At 56.0% G+C, this 26,373-nt stretch overlaps 3 protein-coding genes and 2 long non-coding RNA genes across 7 annotated transcripts in view; 3 read left to right on the forward strand and 2 right to left on the reverse strand.

Moving 5' to 3' along the window:
- Positions 1-21: 21 nt before the first annotated feature.
- On the reverse strand, positions 22-5,722 carry LOC311217615 (multidrug and toxin extrusion protein 1-like). Of its 2 annotated transcripts, XM_084299838.1 has the most exons (18): positions 5,591-5,722; positions 5,099-5,278; positions 4,786-4,887; positions 4,506-4,574; positions 4,204-4,352; positions 4,061-4,103; positions 3,923-3,967; positions 3,477-3,574; positions 3,206-3,303; positions 2,597-2,710; positions 2,417-2,484; positions 2,069-2,177; positions 1,889-1,964; positions 1,741-1,810; positions 1,353-1,485; positions 971-1,065; positions 680-827; positions 22-560 (listed from the first exon to the last, which is right to left on the reverse strand). In XM_084299838.1, exons 1-18 carry the CDS (start codon positions 5,669-5,671, stop codon positions 355-357), a joined length of 1,884 nt encoding a protein of 627 aa, XP_084155964.1. In that variant the 5' UTR covers positions 5,672-5,722; the 3' UTR covers positions 22-354. The 2 variants fall into 2 exon arrangements, with proteins under 2 accessions (XP_084155964.1, XP_084155963.1); XM_084299837.1 differs by having other exon boundaries at positions 3,923-4,103.
- Positions 4,214-10,800, forward strand: LOC311217620. Its single transcript, XR_014619052.1, has 8 exons — positions 4,214-4,372; positions 4,484-4,912; positions 5,190-5,348; positions 6,101-6,207; positions 7,834-8,014; positions 8,987-9,128; positions 9,915-10,062; positions 10,669-10,800. It is a non-coding gene; the product is annotated as an uncharacterized lncRNA (long non-coding RNA).
- LOC311217617 (multidrug and toxin extrusion protein 2-like) lies at positions 6,486-17,706 on the reverse strand. 2 transcript variants are annotated; one of them, XM_084299842.1, is made up of 17 exons: positions 15,902-17,706; positions 14,338-14,439; positions 13,773-13,841; positions 13,289-13,437; positions 12,840-12,882; positions 12,068-12,112; positions 11,560-11,657; positions 11,228-11,325; positions 10,796-10,909; positions 10,507-10,574; positions 9,929-10,037; positions 9,467-9,542; positions 9,071-9,140; positions 8,297-8,429; positions 7,904-7,998; positions 7,584-7,659; positions 6,486-7,256 (listed from the first exon to the last, which is right to left on the reverse strand). In XM_084299842.1, the coding sequence occupies exons 1-17, from the start codon at positions 15,998-16,000 to the stop codon at positions 7,021-7,023; spliced, it is 1,680 nt and encodes a 559-aa protein (XP_084155968.1). In that variant the 5' UTR covers positions 16,001-17,706; the 3' UTR covers positions 6,486-7,020. The 2 variants fall into 2 exon arrangements, with proteins under 2 accessions (XP_084155968.1, XP_084155967.1); XM_084299841.1 differs by having other exon boundaries at positions 7,584-7,665.
- LOC311217621 lies at positions 11,199-13,220 on the forward strand. Its single transcript, XR_014619053.1, has 3 exons — positions 11,199-11,404; positions 11,571-11,797; positions 12,095-13,220. It is a non-coding gene; the product is annotated as an uncharacterized lncRNA (long non-coding RNA).
- Positions 17,707-21,376: 3,670 nt separating the features above from the next.
- NXN (nucleoredoxin) overlaps positions 21,377-26,373 on the forward strand; it is a 52,195-nt gene continuing 47,198 nt past the window's right edge. Inside the window, exon 1 of the mRNA XM_084299642.1 lies at positions 21,377-21,716. Within this exon, the coding sequence (XP_084155768.1) occupies positions 21,399-21,716 (318 nt within the window). The 5' untranslated portion in view covers positions 21,377-21,398. The remainder of the gene's footprint in view (positions 21,717-26,373) is intronic.

A 26,373-nucleotide genomic window follows, 5' to 3' on the forward strand; every position in this document is an offset into this window, starting at 1 on the left:
AGGAGCCAGCCTGAGCCCGTCTGGGTTTATTCTTTATTTGGCATTTTTCAGATCAGCAGCGTGAGCCGGGCTGTGCAGCTCTGGTCAGCAGGCAGCAGTTGGCAGCGTGGGCAGGGAAGGGGCTACCTGCACGCTCGGTGCGTGTCGGGCAGCCCAGAGCAACATTTTGGGTGTTGGAGCAGCTGTAGGGCCTGGCCCCAAGCAAGATCTGATGAGATGCTGCCAAAGGCTGAACGCATCTGCTCTGATGGGACACGCGGGTGCTGGATCCTTTTGCTGGCTGGTCTGTGCTTTGTGCATCCGTCAGTCAGGAGGGGCCTCCGTCCCCAAAGTCCCTGGAGTCCCAGGTGCAAGTCAGTGTTTGCTGGTCATGAGCTTTATTACGATGCCGAGCGCAAGCACGGTGATGGCCGCGGCCACTGCCAGCCCGCGCCGGACGATCAGCTCCTTGGTGGACATGGTGCTGCCCGGTGGCTCTCCCTGGGGCTCCGGCTGGAAGGTGGCTCCCTCCAGCCTGGTGATGGCCGTGAGCACCACGCCGTTCTGCGCTTCCACCCCCGCTGCAACAAGAAGGGGATGGGATCAGCGAGGGCTTCTGGGCTTTGAGGGTTTTGCCTGAGGTCTGACAGCATTGTACGAGCACCGCAGGCACGCGGACAGCCCCAGCCCTCAGCCGTACCTACGCAGCCCCGCACTGCAGCAGCTGGGAGGTGAGCGTGGGGCGGTGGGGTTGGTCCTGTACCGGAGGGCAGCGCCTTGCTGGGGGGTTCGGGGCCTGGTTGTGGCTCCTCTGGTGGCCGCGGGGTCACTCCTGCGCGGTGCTGAGCCTGGGGGGACAGCCGAGCGCAGGGAAATGGCCGTGGTCCCAGATGCAGAACCCTGGGTTTTGCTATCCCAGCCCGCTGCGAGCACAGCGAGGCTGGCAGGGACCATCCGGTGGGGTGGGCATGCTGCTGTGGTGTGCGGTTACCTCCTCGGCAGCCTTCCTCCAGTCCATGCGGGAGATGTAGACGATGAAGCAGGTGCAGAGCATGGAGACGCAGACCAGCATGCTGAGCCACAGCCCTGCCGAGGGTACGCCAGTGTCAGCCGGGCACCACCGCCGGGCAAACCCAACGGGGATATCACTGAGGTCAGCAGGGGCATTGGGATGGGGCTGCCCAGCAGAAATGCTTTTCCCCAGTGTGATTTAGGGCTCCCAGCAGTTACAGGGACCATCCCAGTCCACCCCAGTGTGCCCTGCAGAGCCAGGCAGGGGTCATAGCAAGCTGTTAGCAGTGCAGGGGGAGCCACATCCATCCAAGAGGAGAGGATTTTGGGGGTGCAGAGCTTCCCACCCCAGGGGTTTGTACCTATGACACCGATCCTGGCCACGAAGAGCAGCACGACTGCCAGGGGCAGGCCCACACCGTAGTAGCTCACGGCATTGAGGATGGCACCGAATTTCTGCTTGCCTATGCCTCTGAGCACCCCACCGCAGGCACCCTGTGGGGAGAGGGAGTGGGGCTGGGGCCATGTGGTGCACCTGGGGCTGAATTCAGGCCTGTGCTGCCCCAGCGTGCTGGACAGACCCTGAGGACAAGGCTTCCCCTGCCTCTGATGGTTATTTCTGTGTCCCTGCCCTGTCCTGAGGGCTGGCATCTTTACATGAGCTTGGGGTTTTCTGATGGGTACTCCTGGGCAGTTGATTCTCAACTCTGAGGTCCCCTAGTGACAGTAGCAGTGTCCCCGGGGACTTACACACATGGCTTCAAACAAATGGAAGACGATGTAGACAGGCAGGACCCAGGCCACCAAGTCAACGATCTCCCTGGGGACAGAGAAGAGCCAGCGGTCGCTTTTAGGAACAAACATCCGTGCGCCTGGGCCAGGAGCTGGGGACACTCACTTGTCGCTGGTAAAGATATATCCCAGCACGTCCTTTGTGGCAGCTAAAATAGCCCCCATGGCTACGCAAAAGAACCCTGGAAAACAGAACCAAGAGCTGGGAGCATCCTGACAGCAACGGGGAGCACGGAGCAGGTGGAGGGGATGACACCACCACCTGCTCCCGCGGAGCAGCCCTGACCTGTGCAGAGCAGGCTGGTGGAGGAGGCCCTCTTGGATGTCGCGACGTCGCCGGCACCCAGCGCGTTCCCCACCTGCACGCTGGCAGCCGTGCCGAGCCCCAGGGGGATCTGAAACAGGGTTTTGGCCAGGTAATGGGGTCAACGCAGCGACAGCAGCAGCAGCAAGGGGGGAAGGAGAGCAGGGTTTAATTTAGGATGTCTCCATGGGAGGGGGAGGCAGGAGCAAGGAGAGAGTATGGAGGGGGGAGATGTGGAGAGCGGAGTCAGCTGGAGCTGATTTTGGCTCTGAGTCCATGCTGGGACTGCCCTTAGGGAGCCTGGTCTGGACTAAAACCCCCAGCCCTTACCATGTAGGCGACGACGGACACCTCGTAGATGATGGACTGCGCCGAGAGCTCCACCACGCTCAGCAGCCCTGGGGGCAGGAGGGCTCAGCACCGGGTTCAGGCACCCCCAGAAGTGCTGCCTCAGCCCCCGCGCTGCCTGTGGTGCCCCATCGCACCCTGGCAGCCCCCCTCCCCACTGACCTATCAAGAAACTCCCGATTTCATAGGTCCACCACTCGATGCACATCATGAGCATGCTGGGAATGGCCAAGGAGGTGAAGCTGTCCCACTCCAGCAGACACTCGCTGGACCAGCCTGCAGAGCAGAGACACCCGATGGAGACCAGAGTGGCAAAGAGTCACCTCCAAGGGTGCCCGAGGCAGCCGGACACACCACTCGCACCAGCACCCGTTTGCAGATCCCCAGCACAACACCCATGGGCTTCATGGCACCTCCAGCCACAGAGCAGGCACTCAGGAGCTCTGCTGATGGAGCAGAGCAGTGCAACGCTCAGCTCAGCCCTCCTGGAGCAGAGCATCTGAGGACAACTTCGTGCCTAGGTCTGTGCTCATCCGGCTTTGGGGCTGAACCCTCAACACCTCGGCAGGAGGTTTCCTTCCTCCAGAATTAATGATTACTGCACCGTGCCCTGCCAGCGCTCACATGATGAGCTGCCACCGAAGCGGCTCTGTGTTCCTGGGCTGGGGTTAATGTTTCCCCTCCAGGACTACCAGCAGTCACTCAAAAGAGGTGCTGAAAGATTTAGGAACCGTGCGCACATAAAGCAGGAAGCGGTCAGCGCTGCCTTACCTCCCCACGTCTTCACGTGGAGCTTCTTGCCTACAATATACAGGAACAAGAAAATGGTTTGAGAATACTGAGCAACAGTGTTGGCCCAGGCAGAGCCCCTGGAAAGGAAACGAGAGCGGTCGTTGGCATCACACTCACACCTCCCCGGGAGCAGGGTGCTGGAACCTAGCGTCCCACCATGCCCCATGAGCAGCAGCTGCAGCTGGCGGTGCTGATTTCCCCACAAAATCACTTTTTTTGTGTCCTTTTTACCCCTAGGGGCACTACTCACGTGATTCCCAGGTGGAACACGTAGAGGAAGATGCAGTTGGCGATCACGTTGACGATGTTGCCGACGATCCCGCTCAGCACCAGGGGCCACATGATCATCTGCAAGCAGGAGGGGACAGGGCTGCAGCAGCTGCAGGGACACCCTCGCCAGCCCCAGTCCCTCAGCTTTCACAGCCAGAGGGGGGAAACTTCTGATGTTGTCTCCAGCTCGGAAAACGAGAGCTTTGAAAGTAAAATCTCAACATGGGGACGTGGGAAGGGATGTCCATCAGGCAGAGGGATGCAGTTTTCTGTGTGATGGGGTGATCTCCGGGGCAGAGCTGCTCCGTGGTGCCTTGGACAAATGCTGCCTTGCCATGGGGAGTGGTGTGGATGAAAATCCACGTGTGGTTGAGGGGATCCCTGAGCCGGGAGGATCCTCCATGGGCTCGGGGCTGTGGGACCCACCTGGTTCTGCAGATACCTTGTCTCCAGGTTGTACAGAAAAACCGCCTGGAAAGCAAAGGGGGGCGTGAGCCAGGGCTGCTTCTGAGCATGGGATGGGGTACAGTGGTGGAAAATGTGTGGCCAGCACCCAGGACTTACCGGGAGAGCGGGGACAAACGCCATCACGTAGACCTGGGTTAACCTGGGGGGGCACGAGAGCCACGGTCAGCAAGGGACCACAGCCACCATCCCCCCGTCATGCTGGGGAGGGACAAAGCAGGGTCCCCTGGAGGCCACCCGACCTGGAGACCTCGGGGTCCTGGTGGAGGAGGAGCAGGAGCTGCTCGATGTTGATGAGGATGGCACAGCAGGGGAAGCAGCAGAGCAGGAGGATGAGGGTGGCACGCTGCAGAATCACCCCCACGCGCAGCAGGTTCTTGCTGCCGTAGGTCTGCAGGACAGAGGAAGGCAGTGAGTGCTGGGAAGGACTGGGAATTTCCTTGGGAGCTCAGCACTCCCTCTTATGGGGTGGCTGCTGGGGCTCTGCAGTGCCTGGTGATGCCAGAAACCCCGTGTCTTTAGGGCAAGCGGCAGCGTTACCCACCTGTGATATCAAGGTGTCACATGCTGAAGACAAACCGTATCCTACAGAGATGGCAGTAACGTTTATAACCTGGAAAAGGGAATAAAAAATGAGAATGGGGAGTATTTAAGGCTTTCCAGTAGGGAAAGAGGGAGAGCAGTTAAAAGGAAAGAGAGAAGTGTGAAGTCTCCTCTGTCCCTACAGGTCACAGGCAGCCCCAGCTCCGTCCCCATATCCCACCCCAGCATCAGTGGGGTCAGGGCTGGTACCCAGCTCCTGGGCAGCCCCGCAGCGTTCTTACCGCGATGGCCAGCGTGACGGAGGCCAACTCGACCTTGCCCAGGTGGCCACAGAATATGGAGCTGACGAGGTGTATCAGGAAAATCATCAGCTGGATCAGGATCTGAGAGCGGAGAGAAGAGGCGGAGGTGAGCAGGGGTGGCTCTGCGGGGAACACTTCGGGGCTAGGGGACAGTAGGGCAGCGTATTTAGCAGCCCTCGGGGTCCATCTCATCCAGGAGCTGTTGGAAGGCTCTGCTGGCTGAGTTCCCTGCTCCTCGTTGTGTTGGGCTGTGGTCGGTGCAGCCCTGGTGCTCGCCTCCCAGGGTCCTTACCAGCGGCCCCGCCAGTACCAGCAGCTTCTTTGCGTTCTCCCAGAAGTTGTCCGGGATCAGGCGCTGAAGCCAGCGGTGTTTCTTCCCGCAGCCCCCGGCCGGGAGCGCGTGCTGCCCGGTGGCTGTGGGCTCGCTGAAGCCGTTCTCCTCCGGGAGGCTCGCCCGCTTCATGCTGCCGCTCTGCCAGGGAGTGAAACGACCCCTTCCTCCGCGCTCTGTTAACACCGCCGGGTGCCACGGCTCCTCCAGGGTGAGCAATGTGTAACCCGGGGCGTGAACTTCAGCCAGGCGAGCTGGCTGCGTGTGCCCTGCGGCTGGCAGCGATGGGGAGCAGGGGCAGGGGCAGGGCACGGGGCTGTGAGCAGCACGGAGCCTGCGTCCCACCGCGAGCAGTGCGGAGGAGCCCAGGCGTGCAGTGCAAGGTGCTCGCTGCCTGCCCCAAGCTGGTGTGGGGACTCAGACTTCCCAAATCGCCCCCGTGAGCACTCATACCCTGCTCCTGCTCTGCTGTGGCTCCGCTGGCTGGTGAGCAAGACGGTCGTCCTCCTCTTCCAGCGGAGATGGAGGGTTCATGGGTCCGTCCGCTGTCAGGTCCTGACTCCGAGTGCTTCACCAGCAGTTGCTGGGCCCCTCTCATCCCAGCGGAGGTGGCCAAGACAAGCCGGCCCCATTGGCTCCAGCTGTCAGCCTCGCACAGCACAGCAGCGTCAGATTTCACCGTCACCACTCTGCCAGGCCAAATATAGCATCCTGCCTTGGCCTGGTGCAGGGAGCTGGGGGGGCTCAGAAGCTGTCACCGTGTGTGCAGACCCTCTCTGAGACGGAGAGGCTGGGGGCTCCATGCCCATGTGGCAGAGCAAGGGACTGTCCCGCTCTCCTGGGCTGTGCTGCCAGAACTACGAGCAGGGCCCAGCCTGCTGCAACCTGCAACACCTGGGCACAGCAGGACCGTGGTTACCACCTGCTCTGACCTCCTGCCTGACCCCTTCTCTCCATCCACAGGCACCCAGCACAGCCCGACAGGTGATGCCATCCTCCACTGCGGTACTCATCTCTGAGCACCGGCTGTGCTGCAGAACCCACAGCATCGCTGCTCCACGCAGCTCCAGGTAAGAGCAGGAACATGGGACAGGGCTTGGTGTAAGTGTCAGGGGGCTGGCAGTGCATGAGGACCCTGTGGCCAGAGTCAGCTTCACCACCCAGGACCAGGAGTTTGAGGGTGCTTTTAAGGCTGTTCTCATGAAAAGTGGTCATTCAGTACTACCTCAATCTGTGTCTCTGTGCTGATAGCTTGGATGTGCTAGTGACCCACCCAGGTCATGTTCATACCACGTTAACAGCAAGATGTTTATTCAGAAAACTTTATTATATTAAAAGCCCACGTTACAAAAGTGCAAGGAGCTGATTTAGGCCCTGTGCTTGTCACATACCCGGTAGAGCAAAGTCAGAGACCTGGCAGAGAGGTCAGCTCTTTTCCACCACAGTTGGCCTTACACAGCACTGCTGCAGCAACAGAGAGTGGGCTCTGATGCACCGAGATCCGGGCACAGGTTGGTGGGTGAGGGATGGTGCTGTGCAGGCAGCACAAGCCTCTGCCATTAGTAAATGCTGAGGACAAATGCTCCCAGCAAGGAGGAAGCATCACAAGGTCCCTGTCTCTATCCCTGGCCAGCCTCATCCAAGTGACGCCCCCCAGGCAGTGCTGGAGAAGCTCTGAGGCACCTCCAGCCCAGGTACTGCACACTCCCCTCCTTTAAGAGCTACGGATGTAGCATAAGACAGTTTCAGTTAACCAGCCATGGAGCAAAGTGTCTCTAACCAGGTGCTGAGGGGGAATCCCTTCCCACACCGTCCCCCTGGGACATTCCCACCTGCCCTCCTGCACACGCAGCCAGTTTCTCCGTGGCACACTGGTGCTGCCTCTAGCTGTTAGTGGTCAGGAGCCGCACCAGCACGCCCGCCAGCAGCACAGCGAGGGCAGCAGCAGCAGCCAGCACCCGGCGGATGATCAGGGCCCTCCACGCCACAGGAGGAGGAGTAGGGATGGCCGCAGGTTCCTCTTGTGTGATGAGCTCGTGGTCGGGGTGCCTCTCGCCTCCCACCACGCTGTCAGGCAGTACCACGGTGTCTACAGTGTCTGTGTCCACGGAGATGTAATCTGGGCAAGAGAGGTCAGTGTGGCAGGGAAGCCAAGCTGCAAAATCAGCTCCCAGTGTGAAGCTGCAAGCACCAGTGACAGTCCTGAGAGTCCTCCCTCAAGGCTCACGGACACTGGGACATGCAGCAGCACAGGGACAGGTGTGCTCTGGCTCTTCCCTAGAGCAGACGGGGTGGTGACAAAGGTAATGGGGACCAGTGCCAGATACTGTGCTCTCTCCAGCCATAGGGGCTGACAGGAGAGACACCACTGGCATAACCCTAAAGGAGAGGAAGGGATGGGTGGAGAATTGGGGCTCCCTCCCTGTTGTCAGGCCTGGTTACATACCCACAGCAGATGTTTTGTTAGCAGCTGTGCCATTGGAGTTCACATCTTCTAGCTGTTTCTTCAGTCCAGCTCGGATCTGAGCCTAAAAACACGTTGAAGAGTTGTTGTTCTCAGAGCAGAGATGTGCTGCCCAGCCAAGCAAACCTGAGCCTCCTTCCTCCACCCTCCCAAAGAAACCATGCTCAGCACCGAACTACTCCTGTGCTACAGCAGTGACAGATCCTGTGTCATTTTGCTCCCCCCCATACAGCTGCACCATACTGGGGCAGGAGCCGGCCTAACACCTTTGAAGAGTTGCTGCAGGAAAGCACCAGTCTCACCTCTTCTGCAGCTTTCTTCCAATCCATGCGCATGACGAATGCTGAGAAGGAGAGGGATTGCAAGGAGATGCAAACGATCATTCCCACCCATAGCCCTGGAAGAAGGAAAAGGTATCTTAGCAAGGGCTTGAGGAAACCCAGCTTTTGCCGATCACTGCTAAAATGCCCTAGGATTTCAGTGGGGTGAGATCATCATCCCAGCTCTGATTTCCCCCCATTTGCTAGAGACAGCACAGAGCCTGCCTCAGCAAAACACGTCAGTGTGTACTTCAGCCCCACCGACCCAAGGAAGGCTCTCAAGTCCCAGAACTGAACCTTTGCCCAGGGTGCAGGGTTTGGCCCAGCAGCTCCTCCCCAGCCAGGCTCCCGCTGCCAGACGCACGATGCACCTACCTAACACCCCCATCTTGGCCGCAAACATCAGCGAGATGCCGATGGGCATGCCGATGGCGTAATAGCCGACAGCATTGGCAATGGCACCCAGCTTCTGCTTCCCTGTGCCTCTCAGCACACCGCCGCAGGTCGCCTAAGGAAAGCAGGCAGAAGGTGAACACGTGTCATAGCTGGTACCACCACAGGGCAGCTGGGGTTTTAGCACAGCCCTGCAAAAATGGGAGCCCCAGGAACCATCCCACAGAGCCCAGAGGGACCAAAATCAGGTCACAGACAGCATGGTGCAAGTTTCCTCTCCTCCTGGCTGCTGAGCCAGGCACAGAGCACGGAGCCATCTGCAGGCACCGAGGGGCGAGCAGCAGACTTCACCGTGCTGTCCACACTGCCTACATCTCCCTCCCAGGGACATGACAGAAGAAAGCAGACTGGCATTGCTGTCTAATGAGTTGCATGAGGACTGCCACTGTGCTGTGAGAGCTGGATCTTCAGAGATGTCAGAAGTTTGCTTGTTTTGCTCTGAAAAACTAGTAAAAAGCTGAAGCCTTGATGGGAGGAAAAGAGGAAGAACTGGGCAGTTCTGCAGCAATGCCAGTGGGCATCTGCAAGCACAAGGGACATTGAGGTGCTAGAGCTAATGCAAGTAGCTGCTGTGACAGTTTTTCAGTTTGCTTCTCTGTGTGACTTTAACAGATCAAGAGAGCTGAAATCAGCTTTGCAGTCTCCACTGCACCCCAATCTACAAAGAGAGATCACTCTATGTGCTGGAATACTCACTGCTGCTGCATCAAACAAGTGGAACGGAGCAAAAATGATCATCACTTTGGACACCAAGGTAACAATCTCCCTGTGGAGAAGATGTATGTACTGATCAGGGAAAGCAGCATGGTCTGGTCTCAAGACATTCTGGTTCTGACACATCTCCTGGCCAGCTGTGATGCCTGCTCCCAGCACACAAGACTTGTGGGGAGCGCACACAGCTTGGGTATGGTATTGTCCCACCCTCAGCAGCATCCACGCTGCCCACTGACACCTGGTGGTGAGGAGAAACCTTTGGGGAACACATTTGCCAGATGGACGTTTATGAACTCTATCCCTCAGGTCCCTCTGAGCTGCTTCTGGGGCACATCGCATTCTCTGGAAAGTTATCAATACTCAAAGCTGTTAACTCACTTGTCATTGGTAAAGATGTAGCCCACCACGTCCTTTAGGGTTCCCAGTAGTGTTGCAACCACCACAGCAAGAACTTCTGCAAGGAAAAGAAATAAACAGCTTGCCTCAAAGGCAGCATGTCCTGCTCCTGGTCAGGCCCAGACCTCGGGGGCTTCATGTGATAGGAACCAGGCTTGGCTGACCTCCAGCTGTCACTGCAGTAGAGGACAAGTCTGTTTTCCCCATTTTCTGCCCAGATGCTCCATCCACCTTCTGGAGGTGGAAAACAGAATGCTAAATTGCATTTTTTCACTATTGGAGCCTTTGCACCAGGTTCCTAACAGAGCAGAAGAGCCAGGGTCTCACCCTGCCCAAACAAGTGGATTGGGGTTGCTGGTGGGGTGTCCCCAGCCCTGTGAGAGGTGAACTGAACCCGGTGCTGATACCTGTCTTTTATTCCCCTCCGCAGGGGCTTAGGCTGACCTGTGCACAGCAGGGCAGTGATGCAGGAGGTCTTGGCTTGCATTACATCCCCTGATCCCAAGGCATTGCCCACTCTGACACTTGCAGCCACGCTGAAGCCCAGAGGCACCTGAGTATCAGGAGACAAAGAGGGGGTGAGTGGCAATTAAAGCCTGCACCAAATTTTCTTCTTCCCAGTAGGGAATCTGGGACAAAGTGCTAACACCCACCCCCACACTGCTCCCTGCCCAATGTGCAGAGTTTTTTGGGAAGCATCAGAGCAGACTGGAATTGCAACAGACCCCCTACCCAGCCACTTTGGTGAAGCAGTCACACACACACACACACACACAATCACAGTGATGCCAAAATGAGCAGACTTTGGATATTCTCTGAGCAGAGACTGGCAAATGCAGTAAAGGGATTTTTCATCTCCAGCACAGCCCTGGTTGGCAGCTACACGGTAGGCTTGAGAGTTATCACCTGCCTGGTACTGACTCCTGCTTCCTGCCATGCTTCCCTCCCCAGCCTTGGTCTGCAGCACCATTGTCTGGGGGATCCTCCCAGGCTGATCCCAGTTTAACGCACCCAGCCCTTACCATGTAAGCTGCAGAGGAGAGCTCGTAGATAACCGACTGCGCGCCCAGCTCCACCACACTGAGCAGTCCTGGAAAAGATTCAGCACGTCCTTCATTAGGTCAGAGTTACAACTCCTCCTTTGCTGACAAGGAGGCAGTGACTACATGGTTCCCATCTCACAGATGCAGCATCCTACAGAATCAGCCCTGGAGACGAGGACGCTGCTGGCAGGAGATGCTGAGGGACACACTCAAGAGGTGGCCACCAGAGCAGGCATGGCTGCACCAAACGACAAGGATTGGGACTCACCTGCCAAGAAGCTCCCGATCTCAAAGGTCCACCACTCAATGCACATCATGAGCATGCTGGGCACCGCCAGCTGGATGAAGGAGCCCCAGTCCAGGAGGCAGTCCCTGGTCCAACCTGCAAGGTAGGAGTGAAGCAGCGTGAGTGCATTCCCCAAAGGGAGCCACACACTTTTCTGGACACTGCAGGACAGCATCCCAGCCACAGCTCCCAGCACATCAGCTCAGTCTTGCTGTACTGTCGTGCATCCCTGAGGTAGGGTGATCAAGAATTAAGCCGGGTCTCCAGAAAGGCCGTGGGATCATGTCTACAGCCTCGCCCCACGGTGAGGGGATGGTAATTCCTTTGTCGGACCTACACCTCAGGTGCTGGTGACTGTGCCAAATCCCCAGGTCCAGACACTGGTATTTTGAAGAGCCAACCCACAAACAGTACCTCCCCAGGTCTCCACATGGATCTTCTTCCACCGCACATAAAGGAAGAGGAGAATGGCCTGGGTGTACTGAGAAACAGTGTTGGCCCAGGCCGAGCCCCTGGGGAGAGAAACAGGCAGATTACAAACACCACCCTCACCCACTCCTCAGCTCCAGCGGGGGACCTGGTGCCACCCACGTAAGTCTCAAGCAAATCACCCCCAGCCTTATCTTTCCAATCTGGTTAGCTGGGGGCAGAGTGCTACAGAACTGGGCACTCAAAACAAACCCCTACAGCCCTGAGCAAACCCCTGCACCCCGGGAGGGGCTGTCACCACCTCTGCTCACACTTACACTATGCCCAGCTTCAGTGCATACAGGAAGAAGGCGTTCATGGCCACATTGAGGATGTTGGCTGCAATTCCTGTCACCACCTGAGGTAAAATGATCGCCTGGAAGCCAAGGAGAGACTTTGGAGTTTGCTTCCCCAGCACAGTCCAAGCCCCCAAACCTGCAGCCACCACCCAGTGAACACTAGGGAGACCTTCAGCAGGGTCCAAGGAGAAAGCCAAGAAGGTGGCTTTCATTTCAGGTAAGGCCGGACTGTGTCAGACACACAGAAGGCAGCATGCAGGGCTCAAGAGCTGGTGCAGAGCTGGGAGGCAGCAGTGGGGGAATGGAGCAACCCAAGGGTGGTTCCCCATGAGCTCTCCCTGTCCTGCAGGGCCAGCTGGAGGCTGTGGATCACACATTCCTCAGCCCAGCTCTCACCACGACGGGAAGAATTTAGATCCCTAATCTTATCCATATTGCTAGGAATACCTTTAACCCGTGGCCCAGAGCCCAGTTAGTTACACAATACCTGACTTAGTAAATATCTTGTCTGCAGCTGGTACAGAAACGCCGCCTGTAAAAGTCAGGATTCATTTCATCAGCAGTGCCGTACCATGGTTCAGCAGCCAGCTACAGTTTAACACCTGCAGCTAGGTCCTTCCCAGGACACTTGCACGGCCCTGTCAGGGTGCCACAGCCCAGCACGATGCCTGACACCCTGCATCTCTGCTCTGTGTTAAGTTTGGTGTCTGAGACTGGATGCAGCCCAAGCCAAGAGTAACAACAGGCACCTCCCATTCCTGCTAGGCGGAGATCAGTCTCCCAGTGGGAGATCTCCCTTGCTTCCTTATCAGCATGGGACAGCAGAGCCTGGAAACCTTGGCAGAAAGCATTAACCTACAGGCACTTATTCTCCAAGAGTACTGCTCCAACTTAGAGGAGCCTCTCCAGAGGGAGTAAGCAGCAAAGATCCCAGTGGCTGCATGTGCTAACAGCGAGCTGCAGCCTTTATCACAGAGCTGAGTGAGCCCTGCAGCCCCTGGTTCCAATGTCCAGAGCTTCTTACTTGTTGGGCAGAGACGTGGCCTGTAGTAAAAGCCTCTGCACACTAAGATGAACGGCTGCGTGTTTGTTGGTCCAGCAGCCACTGGCCAGTGCACGTCCATTAATGCCTAAGATCAAGGTGCACATTGTAAAACCTGAAATCATGCTGCCCTGTGACCCGCAGTGCAAGGACCCTTCCTCCTTTCCCCATGCTACCAAGGGAGACAGAGCTTCTAACAGCTTTAGCAGCAACTTACAGGAAGAGCTGGAATAAAGATCATCACGTAGACCTGAGTTAACCTGGAAAGAGAGGTGTTTACTCAGTTAAGGATACAGGAAAGCAAGAGCCAAACCAAGCAGCATTGCATTTGATCTCCATGGCATCTCGACTTCAAGACTACCCAGCCACAGCCAAATACCCAGCCCAGAAGGTCTGGAGGAGAGGAGATACACCAGCCACTGCCACTGGTAGCAAGCTGAGAGGTGATGGGCACCCACTACAGTCCTCCAGATGCAGAGGACACAGAGGCCTCAAATCCCAGGGAAGCTTCAGGGACTCTTTAACCTGTTAATGGGGGTTTCTGTTGGCTCTGCTAGCAAGCAAGGTCCCAGATGACACCCTGTTCTGACCCAGGGGCTTCAGGGCTTGGAGGGCTGAGACCTGACACACTGCTGAGGGGGAATCAGATTCAATCTCACCCCTGACCTGGAGACCTCGGGGTCCTGCTGGATGAGCAGGAGGAGCCGCTCGGTGTTGATGAAGAGTGCCCAGCAAGGGAAGCAGAACAGCAGCAGGATGAGGATCCCTCGCTGCAGGATGGTGCCCACCTGCTTCAGGTTCTTGCCACCATATGTCTGCGTGAGGACAAAGCAGCAAGGTGAGAGATATGGGGAACCGAAGGATCTGGGCAAGTGCTCAAGACTGGGACAACAATGGACTGATTAAATACCTTTCCCCCCTCCTCCCAGGAGTGGTTAGCACCAAGCTGGTTGGGTTTAGCTGTTTCTCAGATGGATTGCACCCCACTTTGCTACCCAAGCGTGACCCAGTGCTCCTCAGGGAGCCCATCTCAGATCCATCCCTTGCCTGTACCCTTGCCTCCCACCCTTTGTGCCCAGACCACACTGTGTAGGAGGTGAGACATCGCCAACCCAACCCCACCAGGTACAAAGGGGGAGCTGCACCTTACCTGGGACATCAGTGTGTCACATGCTGAGGCCAAACCAGAACCGATGGAGATGCCTGTCACATTGATGACCTGGAGGAGACACAAGCGACTTGGGTTGCAAGGGAAGACCTGGCCCTAAGCACTGTGTCCCTCCCAGCTGGGTGGAGAGACAGTTCAGCTATGGGTTTTTGGGAAGTTTCCAGTCTTTCTCTGTTTCTCAAAATAACACATTCATGTTACCTAAATAGTCTCTTCCCTGTTCTGATGTGAAAAGGAATCTCTACCGAGGGATGAGTATCTAAAGGACTACAAACAGTGCTGCTCCTCAGCACACACACGCCTAGGTCTGGCAGCTCCAGCTCCCTGACCAGCTGCTGGCCTTGCACCAGCACAGTCATTACTGCTCAGCTCTCATCCCCTGCCTCTGTTCAGGGCAAAGGAAGGAACAATTTGGTGGATGCAATATTTGCATTGCATCAGGCTGTGCTGATACACAGGGTCATCAGATAAACATTCCTACAAGACTTCTTTTTTGATGTCTCTATTTACATGCTTTAAATCAGAGGAGAAGCAGAGTTATACATACAGACACAGCCAGTGTCACGGCGTCCAGCTTGGCTTTTCCCAGATGGCCGCAGAATATGGAGCTGACCACGTTGATCAGGAACCCCAGCAGCTGGGCTACAAACTGGGGGGGGGAAGAGGAATGTTGAGGTGAGCACCCATCCAGACCTGATGAGCACCGTCCCTCCCCTGCAGCTGGACCATGACTGGTCAGGTTTGGACCATGACTGGTCAGGTTTGGACCAGCAGCTGTAAGCCTCCCACAGGCTCTCAGTGGCTTTGTCTTTCAACACCGGCTGCTGCCTCTGATGGTATTTTGGTGTTGCAGAGTCAATCTGCCAGATGTCTTTGTTTAGCTGGGGCTTAATGGCTCCCCTAGAAAGCCTCTTTTCCATCATGAAAACCGAGTAGAGAGAGAAAATAAAAAATCCCAATGCTTCTATGCATCTGGGAAAAGCTCAGCTCCACAAACCACACTGTCCTCTCCTCCTGCAGAGATGCTACGTCCAGCCTGCTCGTTCCTTGCCAGGGGCTACAGCAAGGCTTGGCGATGCTGTCGCAGAGACTGTGCTCACCACCTCATTTTCCCTTGGCATGAGGACAGCCCTGCTCCAGCGTGTGAGGCACAGAGCTGCAGCACAGCGTGGACTGGATGCAAAGAGCTAGAGCCCCACTGACTTGTGGACATGGCTGGGGACCATGGGGCTGCTCTCGCTTCTTTCCCAAGCCCAGGCTGCTGGAGAATCAGCTTCTGCGGGGTCTGAGGACGAACCCAACAAAACCTTCTCCCACCCCGACCTCCCACTGCTGCCTACGGATGCTCTCAGGCCCCGACACGTCTCAGCAGTGAGTAATCCCCGCAGGAGAGGTCTGCACAACCACGATTGCTCCAGCACGGGGTTTGACACGAAACGAGCGTGAACTACCACGTCCTACACCTGGAAGGCAGCTGTAGGTTTGGTTTTGAGGTTACCGACGCCCACAGAGCAGCACTGTGCCAAAGGTAGAAGCACTTGGGGGCACGGGACTTGGGGCTGACGCGTTCTGCTCCAGGAACAGAAACCAGTCGTTACTTCCTCTGCGGCCCCATCGCACCAGGTCCCTGGGAGATGTCACCGAGGGCATCTCAGCGCTGTCCTGCAGCTGGTCCTTAGCCACCACGCGGAGCAGCAGATTTGAGCCTCAAGGCTTTGTGTCCCAGGGATTCAGGCCGGGGGCTGTTCCTGCCCTCGGATGAGGACCCTGCTGAGGGAGGGCTGTGCCACCAGCACCCGGCAGGGAGATGCTGGGAAGGGGCTGCCAGAGCCAGCGCTGGCTCTGTGGGACGAGCAAGCAGCCGGGTGCCAGCGAAGGGCTAAACGGTGGCGATTTAACGCTTTAATCCCAGCCTGCCGCGTACAGAGAAGCACACAGCCGCTTCTGCAGAGCTCGGAGCCGAGCCAGGATGAGGGAGGCGAGGTGAAAACGCCGCCTTCGGAGCCTGCCTCGCTCCGCTCCCCTCAGCGCCGCCGTTACCCGCCCGGTTCCTCTCCATCTCCCCCCCCCCCCCCCCCCCCGCCCCGGTCCCCTCAGGCCCCGTCTCTCACCACCGGCCCCGCCAGCCGGGCCAGCTCCCGGCTCTCCCGCCGGACACCCACGGGGAGGAGGCGCCTGGCTCCCCGCAGCCACCCCGCTGCCGTCGCCATGGGCCCAGCCGCCGAGCTCCAGCCCCCCTCCAGCCTCCGGTGCCGCCTTATGGGCACGGCCCGGGCCGCCTCCCCGCCCCCGGGGCCATGGGGTGCCGGCTGGGGGCGGTGCGGGCCGGCCCGGCTCGGCCTGGAAGGGGCCGGGGCTGGGGCTGGGGTTGGGGCCCCTGAGGGGATTCCAACGCGGAGGCGTTTGGGGGAGGCTGAGGAGCCCCCCTCAGGTTGGGGGCTGAGGGTTTGTGAGGCAGCGTCTGTGGGGTGGGGACACGCATGGGCTGCGTCCCCCCTGCTCAGGGGTAGGGCTGGAGCCTGATAAAAATGTCCCGAGGTCACACACACTGTGAGGGATATGGGTCTGCAGAGAGCCCCCCAGCAAGGTTTGCTCAGCCAAGGCAGGGATTTCTCAGCATGTCCTCCAGGGATGGCCCCTCTGCCTCTGTCCCATCCCAGGGACACCTCACCAGCCAGCCTGGGCACCAGGGGAATCACCCCCCAAAAAAGGGATTCCCCATCCACCAGGCAGGCTGAAACACCTCAGCAGTGCTGCAGGGGTGGAAATGTTCAAAGGCGGGACCGTCTCTGGGCTGCGGTGCCCGTGGCTGTGTTTGCCCGGCACCTGGTGAGAAAAGGGGCCCTGCTCTGGGTGGGATTGGGGCTGTTAGGTGAGATTTTACCTCCACACAGGTGCCCATAACCAAGTAGCTGTAACAAAATCCATTTCCGATGTGTGGAATTTTACAGTGGAAAGTGAGGCTTGCTTTTAGGGCTGCTTAAACACTTTCTCAGTGCCCTACAGGTGTGATGCCACCAAGTAGAAATGTAAAACCTCGTTAATGTGTCACTTACCCCCCTTGCTGCTTCGGCTGGGCTGTAACGTGACATCATGGAAAGCTGGGCTGTAGCGGTGGTGAGTCACAGCCTCAGGGATTTGATGTGCCATGTTGAGATCCAGGCACCGCAGGACAACAGGGTGTTGTGGTCTGGTCCTCCTGTTCCTCCTGACTTTTGGGGAAACGTCACCTTGCAAAACTCCCCCAAATTCATTTCTTTAAGAAACGCATGTTTCAGTGCAGAGGTTTTCATTCACTGATCAACAAAACCTTTTCACAAACAAGGAGAGAACAATGTAAAGCTCAGTGTGAAGTTCCCGAGTTTATTTTAACTCTGGGACAGTTTCCTTAGGCAGTGTTCACATCACTCGGTGCTCGTGCGGGAGTCTGTGCTGCCTGCGAGGCAGCACTTTTTTTTGGCAGCTATGAAGAAACAGAATTTGTTGGCAGGGAACGAGGTGCATCCTGCCTGGCAGTTGTAAGTCAGCTGCCTGATGGCTAGAGGGTTCCTGCGGTGCCGGTAGGCAGGAGGGGACAGATAAGGCTCAGATGGTGCCATTCAGTCCTCAACAAACAGCGCAAGTGTGAGTCGCTTTGAAGTTTGCTGGTGACCCTGCTGAGATCAAGACCCGGGGCTGGCAAGGAGGAGGGGGAGAACCAGGCAGAAACCTGGGGAAAAGGACTATGAAAGGAATAAAACTCTTTCTCTTCAGGTTTAGGGGGGAAACAATACCTTCCAGCCCCAGGAGCCAGGTCCTGGGCTAGTCCCTGAAGAGCCAAACACACATGGAAGGGCTGTGATGGACAGACAGGCAGACATACACACACACACGCACTCTTCTTTTGTTTTGCTGCTGCTGTTTGAAATAAAATATTTATTTTCAGAAGAGTTGTTCTTTTTTCATGGTCACACGTGGACCCTGATCTTGCTGGGAAGCAGACTGGGTGTGACGAGCAGGGTCAGGGACATCTCCAGGCTGGGACCACACTGTCCCGCTGCCGGCAGGACAGGCAGCACACTGCCGGGGAGGGGACGAGGTGCTGTGCAAGCTGAGCCTCGTGCTGCCACATTTGCTCCTTCCCTTTCCATCACGGGCACAAGGACATTGCCAGCTGCCCCACAAGGTTCAGCAGGGCTCTTCTGCCAGAGCCCCAGGGATGGGGAGGGTCAAAGGTAGGGCCGGCCTTGAACCCAGCCGCCCCCAGCAGTCCGGATGTTAACGCTGTTGCAACACCGGCTGGAAGAATTTGAAGGGTCAAATTCCTTCGGAGCGTAACATCGTTGAACTCAGCCAGTGTAGACCTCCAGTCAACGTGAAGCCGTGCTGAGGAAGCCCAGTACCTCAGCACAGACCTGTTTAAAGGAGTTAATGTGTGACTGGCTACGAACCATCTGGAGCACACAGATGGCCTGCCCTGTCGGAGTTGGTTTCAACAGCTGGGCCCCCGTGCCGTTCCCAGCAATGCTGGTGTAAATCCAGAAGAAAGCAGCTGAAGGGAGAAGGTTTGCAATTGCACGCAGCATCAGGAGGGCAGAATCAGGCCCTTTCTCTGCAGATTTCCAGCAGGATGGCTACCCAGGGGTTTCTCTAGATGTATATGTCCATATTTTGAAATACAGCCAACATCACATTACTAAAATAAACCTCACAAATGTACCGTGTCTGGAGCCATTAAGATTAAGAGCTACCAACTAAGAAAAGTGTCAGAACACAATGGATTTGTGTCAAACGCTCAACTGTTTGAAGAGCCCCTTTTCTTTTAAGAGACTTGGCTACTGGCTAATGTCCAGATATCATGGAAAATCCACTTCTCCCCATGTCATTTGGAGTTCAGAATACAGCTAAATTAAAAACTAAAGAGCCTTTAGTTTTTAAGTGCCATACCTTGGGACCACATGATCAGAGCTGTGCCCTGTAGCTGTGTCCTCTGATCTCAGAGGGGAGAAATAGTAGTAAGAAAGAGGATTGAAGGAGTAAAAGAGATGGGAGATGGCAGGAACAGCCTGTTGCAGCTCAGGATGCTCACCCAATCCCTGTTGCAGTCAGCCTTCTCATCATGTTCAAGAGGGTATCAGGCAGGTTGTATTTCTGGGGTCACATAAAAGAACTGCTCACCCTGTTGTCCCATATGGCCAGCGCAGGCACGCCTCTGTAAGAAGGGTTACAGAGAGGCTGGAAGCTGCTGTTCACAATGGATGGAAAGTCTCCAAAAGGCAGTTGCCAGTTTCACAAAAGCAATGAGAAATCCAGAGTCCCGCTGGCACCCGCAAGTCCTCCTGCCTTGGCACCGCCGTGCACCCACCGCCGCCTGCTGCTGCCACCCATGTGCTGGGAACCCTGCTGGAGCCCTTCCCACGATAACCAGGCTGCTGGTGGCCAGGAGTTTTCTTTGGTGGCTTCTTTAACCTATGGCTTTAGGTTAATCAGGCTTCTCCTGCTTAAGAAACCACCCTGAGCGTACCTTTTTTTTTTTTTTTTTCTTTTTTTAATGCCACGGGCTTAATTTTCTCGGGCTGATGAGCATCTACCACCACGCCCTCACATCACCGACTTCGGGCAGAAGCCACGAAGCGTGAAGAGCTTCTCCGATTGAGACAGGAAGCGTGAGCTGAGCTCGGTTTGCAGCTCCCGCAGCCCACCCTGCATCCCTCCTGCCCCACCGGGACACCGGGGACCGGGCACCGGCAGCAGGAGCCCGAGCCCCGCTGCCGGTAGGTGTCACTTGAGGCTCGGGAACCTCCAGCACGCCGAGCTTTCCTCACTTCCACGCAGAGCAGGAGGGAGCCGGGGATGAAACTCTTTTTTTTCAGGGTTTCTCTCGTTTGTTTGACACCGCGGGACCCATCGGTTTCGCCTCCCTTCAGACCACTTGTTCGGGATTTCCTTTCTTGTGGAAAAGACCCCGATAAACACCGATTGTGGGGAAACCAACCGCAAGGCCAGTGGAAGTATTAGCCAAATGCTGTTTGCCAGATACTTTGGCAAAATATTTGCCAAATACTTTAGAGGAAAATACAGTACGCGGGCGGTGCAGTTTCAAAAGCGGTAGCTCTAAAAATGAATAGTAGAAAAAAGCAGACTGGCAATAGCTCTTTGCAGACAAGAAACTGTTGGGTGAAAGCCCCTCGCTGTCCTTGTGCCTCTTTAATTCTGGCCCCTCGGGGTGATGCTGCGGGGTCTGCATGTGAGCTGATGGCCACTCACAGCGGGACTTGCCAGAATTTGTATGGGTTCACCCCATTTTGGGTAGCCTCGCCTTGGGGATGCTGCTTGGACAGGTCCAGCTGGTCCTCACTTTTTACTTGTTCTCTGTTTCAGGGCATCTTATTTCTGCTTGGTTCATTAAAAAAGAGGTCATTTTCAGTTGACTGCAGCTATAAATATCATTATTTACTGCAGAGTATTTATATTGTCACATAGGTTTGTTGAGCTCAGGGCCACCGACTTAAAAAACAGATTCCCTGCCCTAACGAGCCCAAATACTTAATTAAAGCAGATAAGGCAGGACAAATAAAAACAAGACAAAACTCCTCTTGCTTTGAACCACCTCTAGGGAGCAGGTCTTGGCAAAGGAAAAGAGAGATTGTAATGCTCTAATAATAATAACGATAATTAATTGTATTTATAAAGCATCCCCTAATGGCTCTGGATGCTATACAACAATTTTAAATACAATTGAAAGCAGCAATAACAAGAAGCCAAGTGAAAAGCCAAGTAAGGAAATGTTGTAAAGATAAGCGTCTCTTACAGTAGCCAGCAAGATGTGGGGCTGCCGCTTTGGGGCTCTCCTAGGAAGGCGCTCAGGGAGCAGGGGGCTGCCCTGTGCAGGCACCTTTCCCTCACCAAAGTGTGCTTGTGTGGCACCAGAGGAGCTCTGTGCCTTTAGAGGTGTGTTTGTGGGGTTTCTGAAGCTGAAGTCTTGGATTCAGGCACCCAGTGCTGGCTGTGGTCTTGTGGGGAGGTTGCTGGAAAGTGGGTGGCTTGGGCTTGGGGCAGTGACATGGGTGGCTGGGGACCTTGCATGTCCTGTGTGCTCGCAGGTTGCAGGCCCTGGTTACGAAGAGGGGATACATTTCAAAGCCTGCTTTGCATGTCCCTGTGTACACTTTATTTCCTCCCCGCATCGCAAGGCAGCCAGCCAGCGTGCTTCGAGGCAGCCACATTTCCTCGCCTCGACGCTTCGGCTTTTGGGGTTCACCATTTGGCAAACAAAGAACGCTTCCCACCTCGGGCTGCGACCCGAGGGGGGACAGCCGAGAGCTTAGCGAGGCCGGAACAAAACCACTTCTCAAGACACCAGACCCCGTGAGGGCACCCAGCGCCCATCCATTAACCCCCCCCACACATACACACTTCGGGTTTCCCCTCACGGAGCCCCGGGGAGGCCGGGCCGGGCCCCTCAGCAGCAGCAGCAGCAGCGGCGGGGGCGGGCGGAGGCCGCGCTTGTGTCGGCAGCGCCCCCTGGCGGCCCGGGCGGGCCGGGAGCGGCGCAGAGCGGGGCTCGGCGGGGCCGGGGCTGAGCTGCAGGGTTGGGGGGGGGGAGAAGGAGGCAGAAGAGGGAGCGGGATGGCGGGCGGCCTGGCCGAGGTGCTGGGCGAGGTGCTGGTGGCCGCCGACGGGGAAGAGGTGGCGGTGGCGGCGCTGGCGGCCCGCGGGGTCTCGCTGGTGGGGCTCTACTTCGGCTGCAGCCTGAGCGGCCCCTGCGCGCAGCTCGGCGCCAGCCTGGCCGCTTTCTACGGGCGCTTCAGGGGGGAGGCGGCGGCGGCCGGAGCTCAGCGCCTCGAGATCGTCTTCGTGTCGGCCGAGCAGGAGCAGCAGCAGTGGCAGGAGGCGGTGCGGGCCATGCCCTGGCTGGCGCTGCCCTTCGCCGACAAGCACCGCAAGGTGAGACCGCGACGGGGCTGCGGTGAGGGGTTTGTGTGTGTGGGGGGGTGGCCCCATAGGGAGGGTCCTGCCGGGCTTTGTCCCGCTGGGGATGAAGCGAGGAGCGGTGGGGCTGCGGGCTCGGAGCCTTCCAGAAAGTTCCTGCGCGCCCCCAGGGCTCTGGGCACGGCCGGGGCAGAGGGCTGGGGGCACGCAGAGGGGCGGTGGGGTTGTGGGGCTGGGTTTCGCCACGCTCCTGGGGGATGCTGAGGCTGAAAGGGGATTTAGGGGAGCTGCTGAGGATTTAGGGGAGCTGCCCAGGATGGTTTCTTGAGTCCTGGGTGTGAGGGAAAACGAACGAGCCCAGGGCCGAGGGCAGCCGGCGGGTGTTGGCCGTGCCCCGGCCTTGGCTGGCCCCTCGGAGGACGGGGGCGTCTGCTGGGTGTGGGACCCAGTTCTTAAATAAAAGTGGGTTTTCTGTAAGCCTCCCGGCTTCCTTGCGATTTGCTTCTCGAGATGTAAACTTGGTGCTACAGCTGGAGCTGGCGCTGGCTCTGCCCGGCCGAGGGGCAGCTTGGGGCTGGGAGCACCCGGCTGCGTCCCCAGGGGATCTGCGGGATGTTGGCGAGGATTTGGGGACGGCATCGATCGGGTCTGTGGTTTCCCTCAGCTTGTAAAGGGACGTTTGGTGATCGAAAAAAGGATTGGAGCCGGTTTGGGAGTTCCTGGCAAAGCAGCCGGTTGAATCGATGCTGTTCTTTTTTGGTATTTATTCAGCAGCTGGTATTTTTGGTATACTACAAGTTACAGTCCCTAATCTGAAGGGTTTCATCTGAAACACTGAGAAATACCAGACAAAAAGAGCTCTGTAAAACCCTGAGATCTAAGGCTGCAAGGGACGGGAGGGCAAAGACCAGATTTTCAGATTCAGCGAGTTCTCAGCGTTGGTAGTTTAAGGGGAAAAAAAAAAAAAAAAAAAGCCTTTACAAACGTAATCTTCTCTGAAAGCTGTTGAGCAATAATTAAAAAGATGGAGCCCCGCAGTGTCATTTCTAAACATCTTTCTGGAGCGGAATCGCAGCGGGCTGTTTGAAAGCCGCGGGTGCGGCGAGCAGGGTCCTCTCCCTTTGTCAGCCGCTGGCGGTGGCCAAGCGGGCGCTTGCTCAGCCCTGGAGGAGGTGGGCTCGCCCCCAGCCCTTCGCCTGCAGCTGGGCTTCAATCCCACGCCTCGAGAGCCCAGGGGGTGACCCTTTCAAACGTGGGCTCTGCTGGGGTGGAGGAGGCTTCTCCTTCCTGGCCAGGACCCCGAGCCCTCCGCTGTGCGCATCGGCGAAGTCATCTTTGGAAATATTCTGTCATTGGGCTCGCTGTTGGATGTCCCCTCTTCAGGGAAGTATAGGTGGTGTGATTTTTGGCTGGTTTGCTGTCATTTTTGTCACTAAACCTCTGGTTTCTCATGTCCAGCTTGACCCACCTGGGTGCTGCTGCTGAAGACCCTCCAGTTTCCCCCCTTGAACCCGAGGCAGCTCTCAGCGGGTGCTGTGAGCGCAGGCTGTGCTCAGTTGGCTTAACAAGGGGAGTTGCTTTGTCCCTCAGAGGAGTTGGGTTTTAACATCAGTGCCTTTAAAACCCAAACCTCTTGCTACAGGGGCATGAAGAGATTGTGGTTCCAATTAGCAGCTGGCCATTTCCCTGCAGAACGTTTCAGGTTGTTTAGGTGCTGGGGCTTTTTGCTTTGCCATATCTGCTTTAAAAATTCCCCTGTAACATAATGAAATTGTTGGGAAGTGGTTGGAGTGGAAGGCGGCATTAATTTTACGTTCTGGCCAATACTTCCATCTATTAGATGGCGAGAAAACATGAAATAAAAAGATTATGGGGTCTTAAATTCTTATTCCAAGGAACCCTGAGTTAAATTCAGGATTATTTTTGTGCAGAGTGTAAAGTAATTGAAGCTTGTGCTGTATATTTTCAAAACTAAGCAGATGTGATGTGGCTTTGGAGGAAGCTTAATCTGTGGATAACAGAGAACCTATTTGTAAGTTATAAGGGCAATTATGTCGGGATATCAGATTTCTAAACAGGAGATTTATAATCTGTAGTTCAGGCAGATAGAAGTTTCCTTGTATAATAGGCTGCTTTTTAAATAGGCGGGCTAATGACCCGGCTCTCCAGAAAAGCACAAACTTTCTATTTTTTAACTACATGCCAGCAAGAGCTGGGGATGTCTAGCATATGCTCGGTACCTTGCAGGCTTAATTTGTTTAAAAACAAAGGCATTAGGAAAATGTAGACAGTCCTTTTGAGTTATGGCTCTTTCGCTCTAAAAGCTATTCTTAAACCCGATGTGAGACAAGCCCCAGAGAATTACACAGATTTACTGGAAGAAAAGCGCCGTGTAGATACAGAATAGGGATAAAAGGGAGGGAGAGATGTGGGAAAACCAGGCAGGGAACTGAAATTCATCCCTGAGCTCACAGTCTTGGCCCGGAGGGGCTGTGGGGAATCGTCCTCGGAGCTTGGCCGGGTGAAGCCGTGGCTCTTTTGTGTTGGTGGCTGTGGCTGGAAGACCTCTGGAGGTCCCGGCAGCCAGCCGATAGTTGGTCTGGGGTTGTGAAAGCTTTGTGGGGAGACGACTTACTGTCCCGTGTTGGCTGTAGCATCAGTTTTGTTGCTCAGAATTACTGAATAATACAGCTCTGACAGTTTCCTGCTTGTCAGACTACTGAAATATTTATCAGCATACCCATCACCTTTCCCTGGTGCACTCCGTGGTATTATTATTTTTTTTTTTTTTCAATTTTCCCCCTTTTCCGAAGCCCAGGCACTGAGCCTTGCTGGGTTCGAGCAGCCAGCCTCCTTTCTGGGCTCACGGTAAAGTTCCCACAGTGCTAAAAGTGAAATAACCTCTTACTCCCGTGGATATCGGCGCCAGTAGCGTGGGCTGCCCAGGAAAGGAGCCGCTCTCACGGAATTCCTGGGGAGCTCGGCGATGCCAGGTTGGAGGACTGAGGGCGTCCTGCAGCAACCGGTTACGTTTGGGTAACTTTAGCAGGGATTTCCGTCTCCAAACCAGTAATAAAAGAGCCGGAGAAGTCAGCAAACATCTGGACATGGGGAAGGCCTTTGATTAATGAGGAGGATGGCGCTGTGCCTCTGTCTGAGCCACAGGCAGCCCTATTATTGTGAGTTTTTTTTTTTTTTTTTTCAAGAACGAAATCGTTACCAAATGAGATCGGAGGCCTTCAACTCTTGGTACACATCCCTCAGTCGAGGCGCTCAGGCCGGGTTTTGGGGAGCTACAGCAGCTGCTGGCGATTGATTTGTCTCCTGATGGAGCCTGGAGTCGCTGAGCGGGGCACGAGGGAGATGTCGAGCCGTCCCTTTGTTTCAGCTGGGCTTTTGGTTTAACATCACCCTGTCGTTAGCCGCTTGCACGAGCAGCTGCTCAACTTTTGGAGGGCTGCTTTCAGGCCGGCATTAATTCCTGACGGCTGCCCAAGGCACCGAGGAGCTCGGCGATGTCACCAGCCCCAGCTGCCTGCGTGCCCCGTGTGCTCCATCCACGGGAGCACCGACATCTCCTGGCCAGCACCAGCACCCCCAGCTCCTGGGTGAGCCCATGGGGGACATTTTGGGGCTGTCGGAGCAGTGGGGGCACAGAGCCTTGGGCAGGAGCGTGCTGTCCCTGCTGGCTGTGGTGATTTGTGCCAGCTCGGTGCTTTTTGCTACCAAATTGACTGCTTTCAGGATTGAGGAGGTGCTGCCACACATCCCTGCGTACAGAAGGGTGCAAGAAGGGTCCCTGCACTGGAAGAGAAAAGGATCTGCATTAAGAGAAACAGTTTAAAAAGAGAGAGAAGTGTCTGCAATGAGAGAGAAGCAGTTCATCTGCTGCTGCTCTTTATTTGCCCTTGCTTTTGTTTCTACCTGTTACTTGCCTGGTGCAGTCACCTTCCTCGTTCTTTTTAATCCCGATTTTCCCCACCCCTCGTTCTTGGTGTGGCCGCTCGTGCGCAGCGCCGCACGCTCCGTGCTTCGCCCCGCAGTCTGTGTTTGCTTTCCACTGCCTTTATGCATCTGCCTGAATGCTGCCCAGATGCTTCCCGGGAAGGCCAAACTGTTTCCACTGGAGCCGAAATAGTTCTCTTCTGGTTTTAAACGAATGCAGAACACGTTTATTACATTTCTGTGATTACTCAGTGAAGTCTCTGAAAACAGTTTGAAGATCTCTCTTTGCTCATGCTGGTAAATATGTTTTGCTTGGGAGAGAGTGGTTTCCCTGCATCCTAAAGCTGGATTTGTGCATCCTGGTCTGGGTATCATCTCCTGTACTAATACAAAATGTGGCTCTTGCTGAGCTCAGTGACAGGGGCATGTGCTCTTCCTCTGTGCACGAGGAAAACAGCAGCTCTGTTTAAGAGGGAGAGGAGCGTGTTCATAGCTGTGGGCAGCGTTGTTCCAGTGGATTGACAGAGGTAACGAGTGATCCCAGCTGGGCATGGATAGAAGAACCTCTTCTGTACTGGGGGCACATCGTCCTCATCACTGCAGGTAAAAGGTTGATCTTGGTGAAATGTGACTGACCTCTTGTGAAGATTTCTACAATAAATACTTTTTTTTTTTTTTAATTATGTTTTCTGCCCCCTGTCTTTCCAAGAACAAGGCTTTTTCTCTC

This window comes from Netta rufina (genome assembly GCF_964035555.1).
Source record: "Netta rufina genome assembly, chromosome: 21".
NCBI classification, from domain to species: domain Eukaryota; kingdom Metazoa; phylum Chordata; class Aves; order Anseriformes; family Anatidae; genus Netta; species Netta rufina.

Bases quoted from the DNA above. Each gene is read 5' to 3' on its own strand.
- LOC311217615 (XM_084299837.1), bottom strand. From the start codon at position 5,671: ATGAACCCTCCATCTCCGCTGGAAGAGGAGGACGACCGTCTTGCTCAC. The intron at 1,486-1,740 runs GTAAGTCCCCGG...CTCTCCCCACAG, and splicing joins ATTTGTTTGAAGCCATGTGT to GGTGCCTGCGGTGGGGTGCT. The intron at 1,066-1,352 runs GTACAAACCCCT...TACCCTCGGCAG, and splicing joins GGCCAGGATCGGTGTCATAG to GGCTGTGGCTCAGCATGCTG.
- LOC311217617 (XM_084299841.1), bottom strand. From the start codon at position 16,000: ATGGCGACGGCAGCGGGGTGGCTGCGGGGAGCCAGGCGCCTCCTCCCC. The intron at 13,842-14,337 runs GTATGTATAACT...TGTCTCCTCCAG, and splicing joins CCGTGACACTGGCTGTGTCT to GTCATCAATGTGACAGGCAT. The intron at 9,141-9,466 runs GTGAGTTAACAG...TCTTCTCCACAG, and splicing joins TACATCTTTACCAATGACAA to GGAGATTGTTACCTTGGTGT.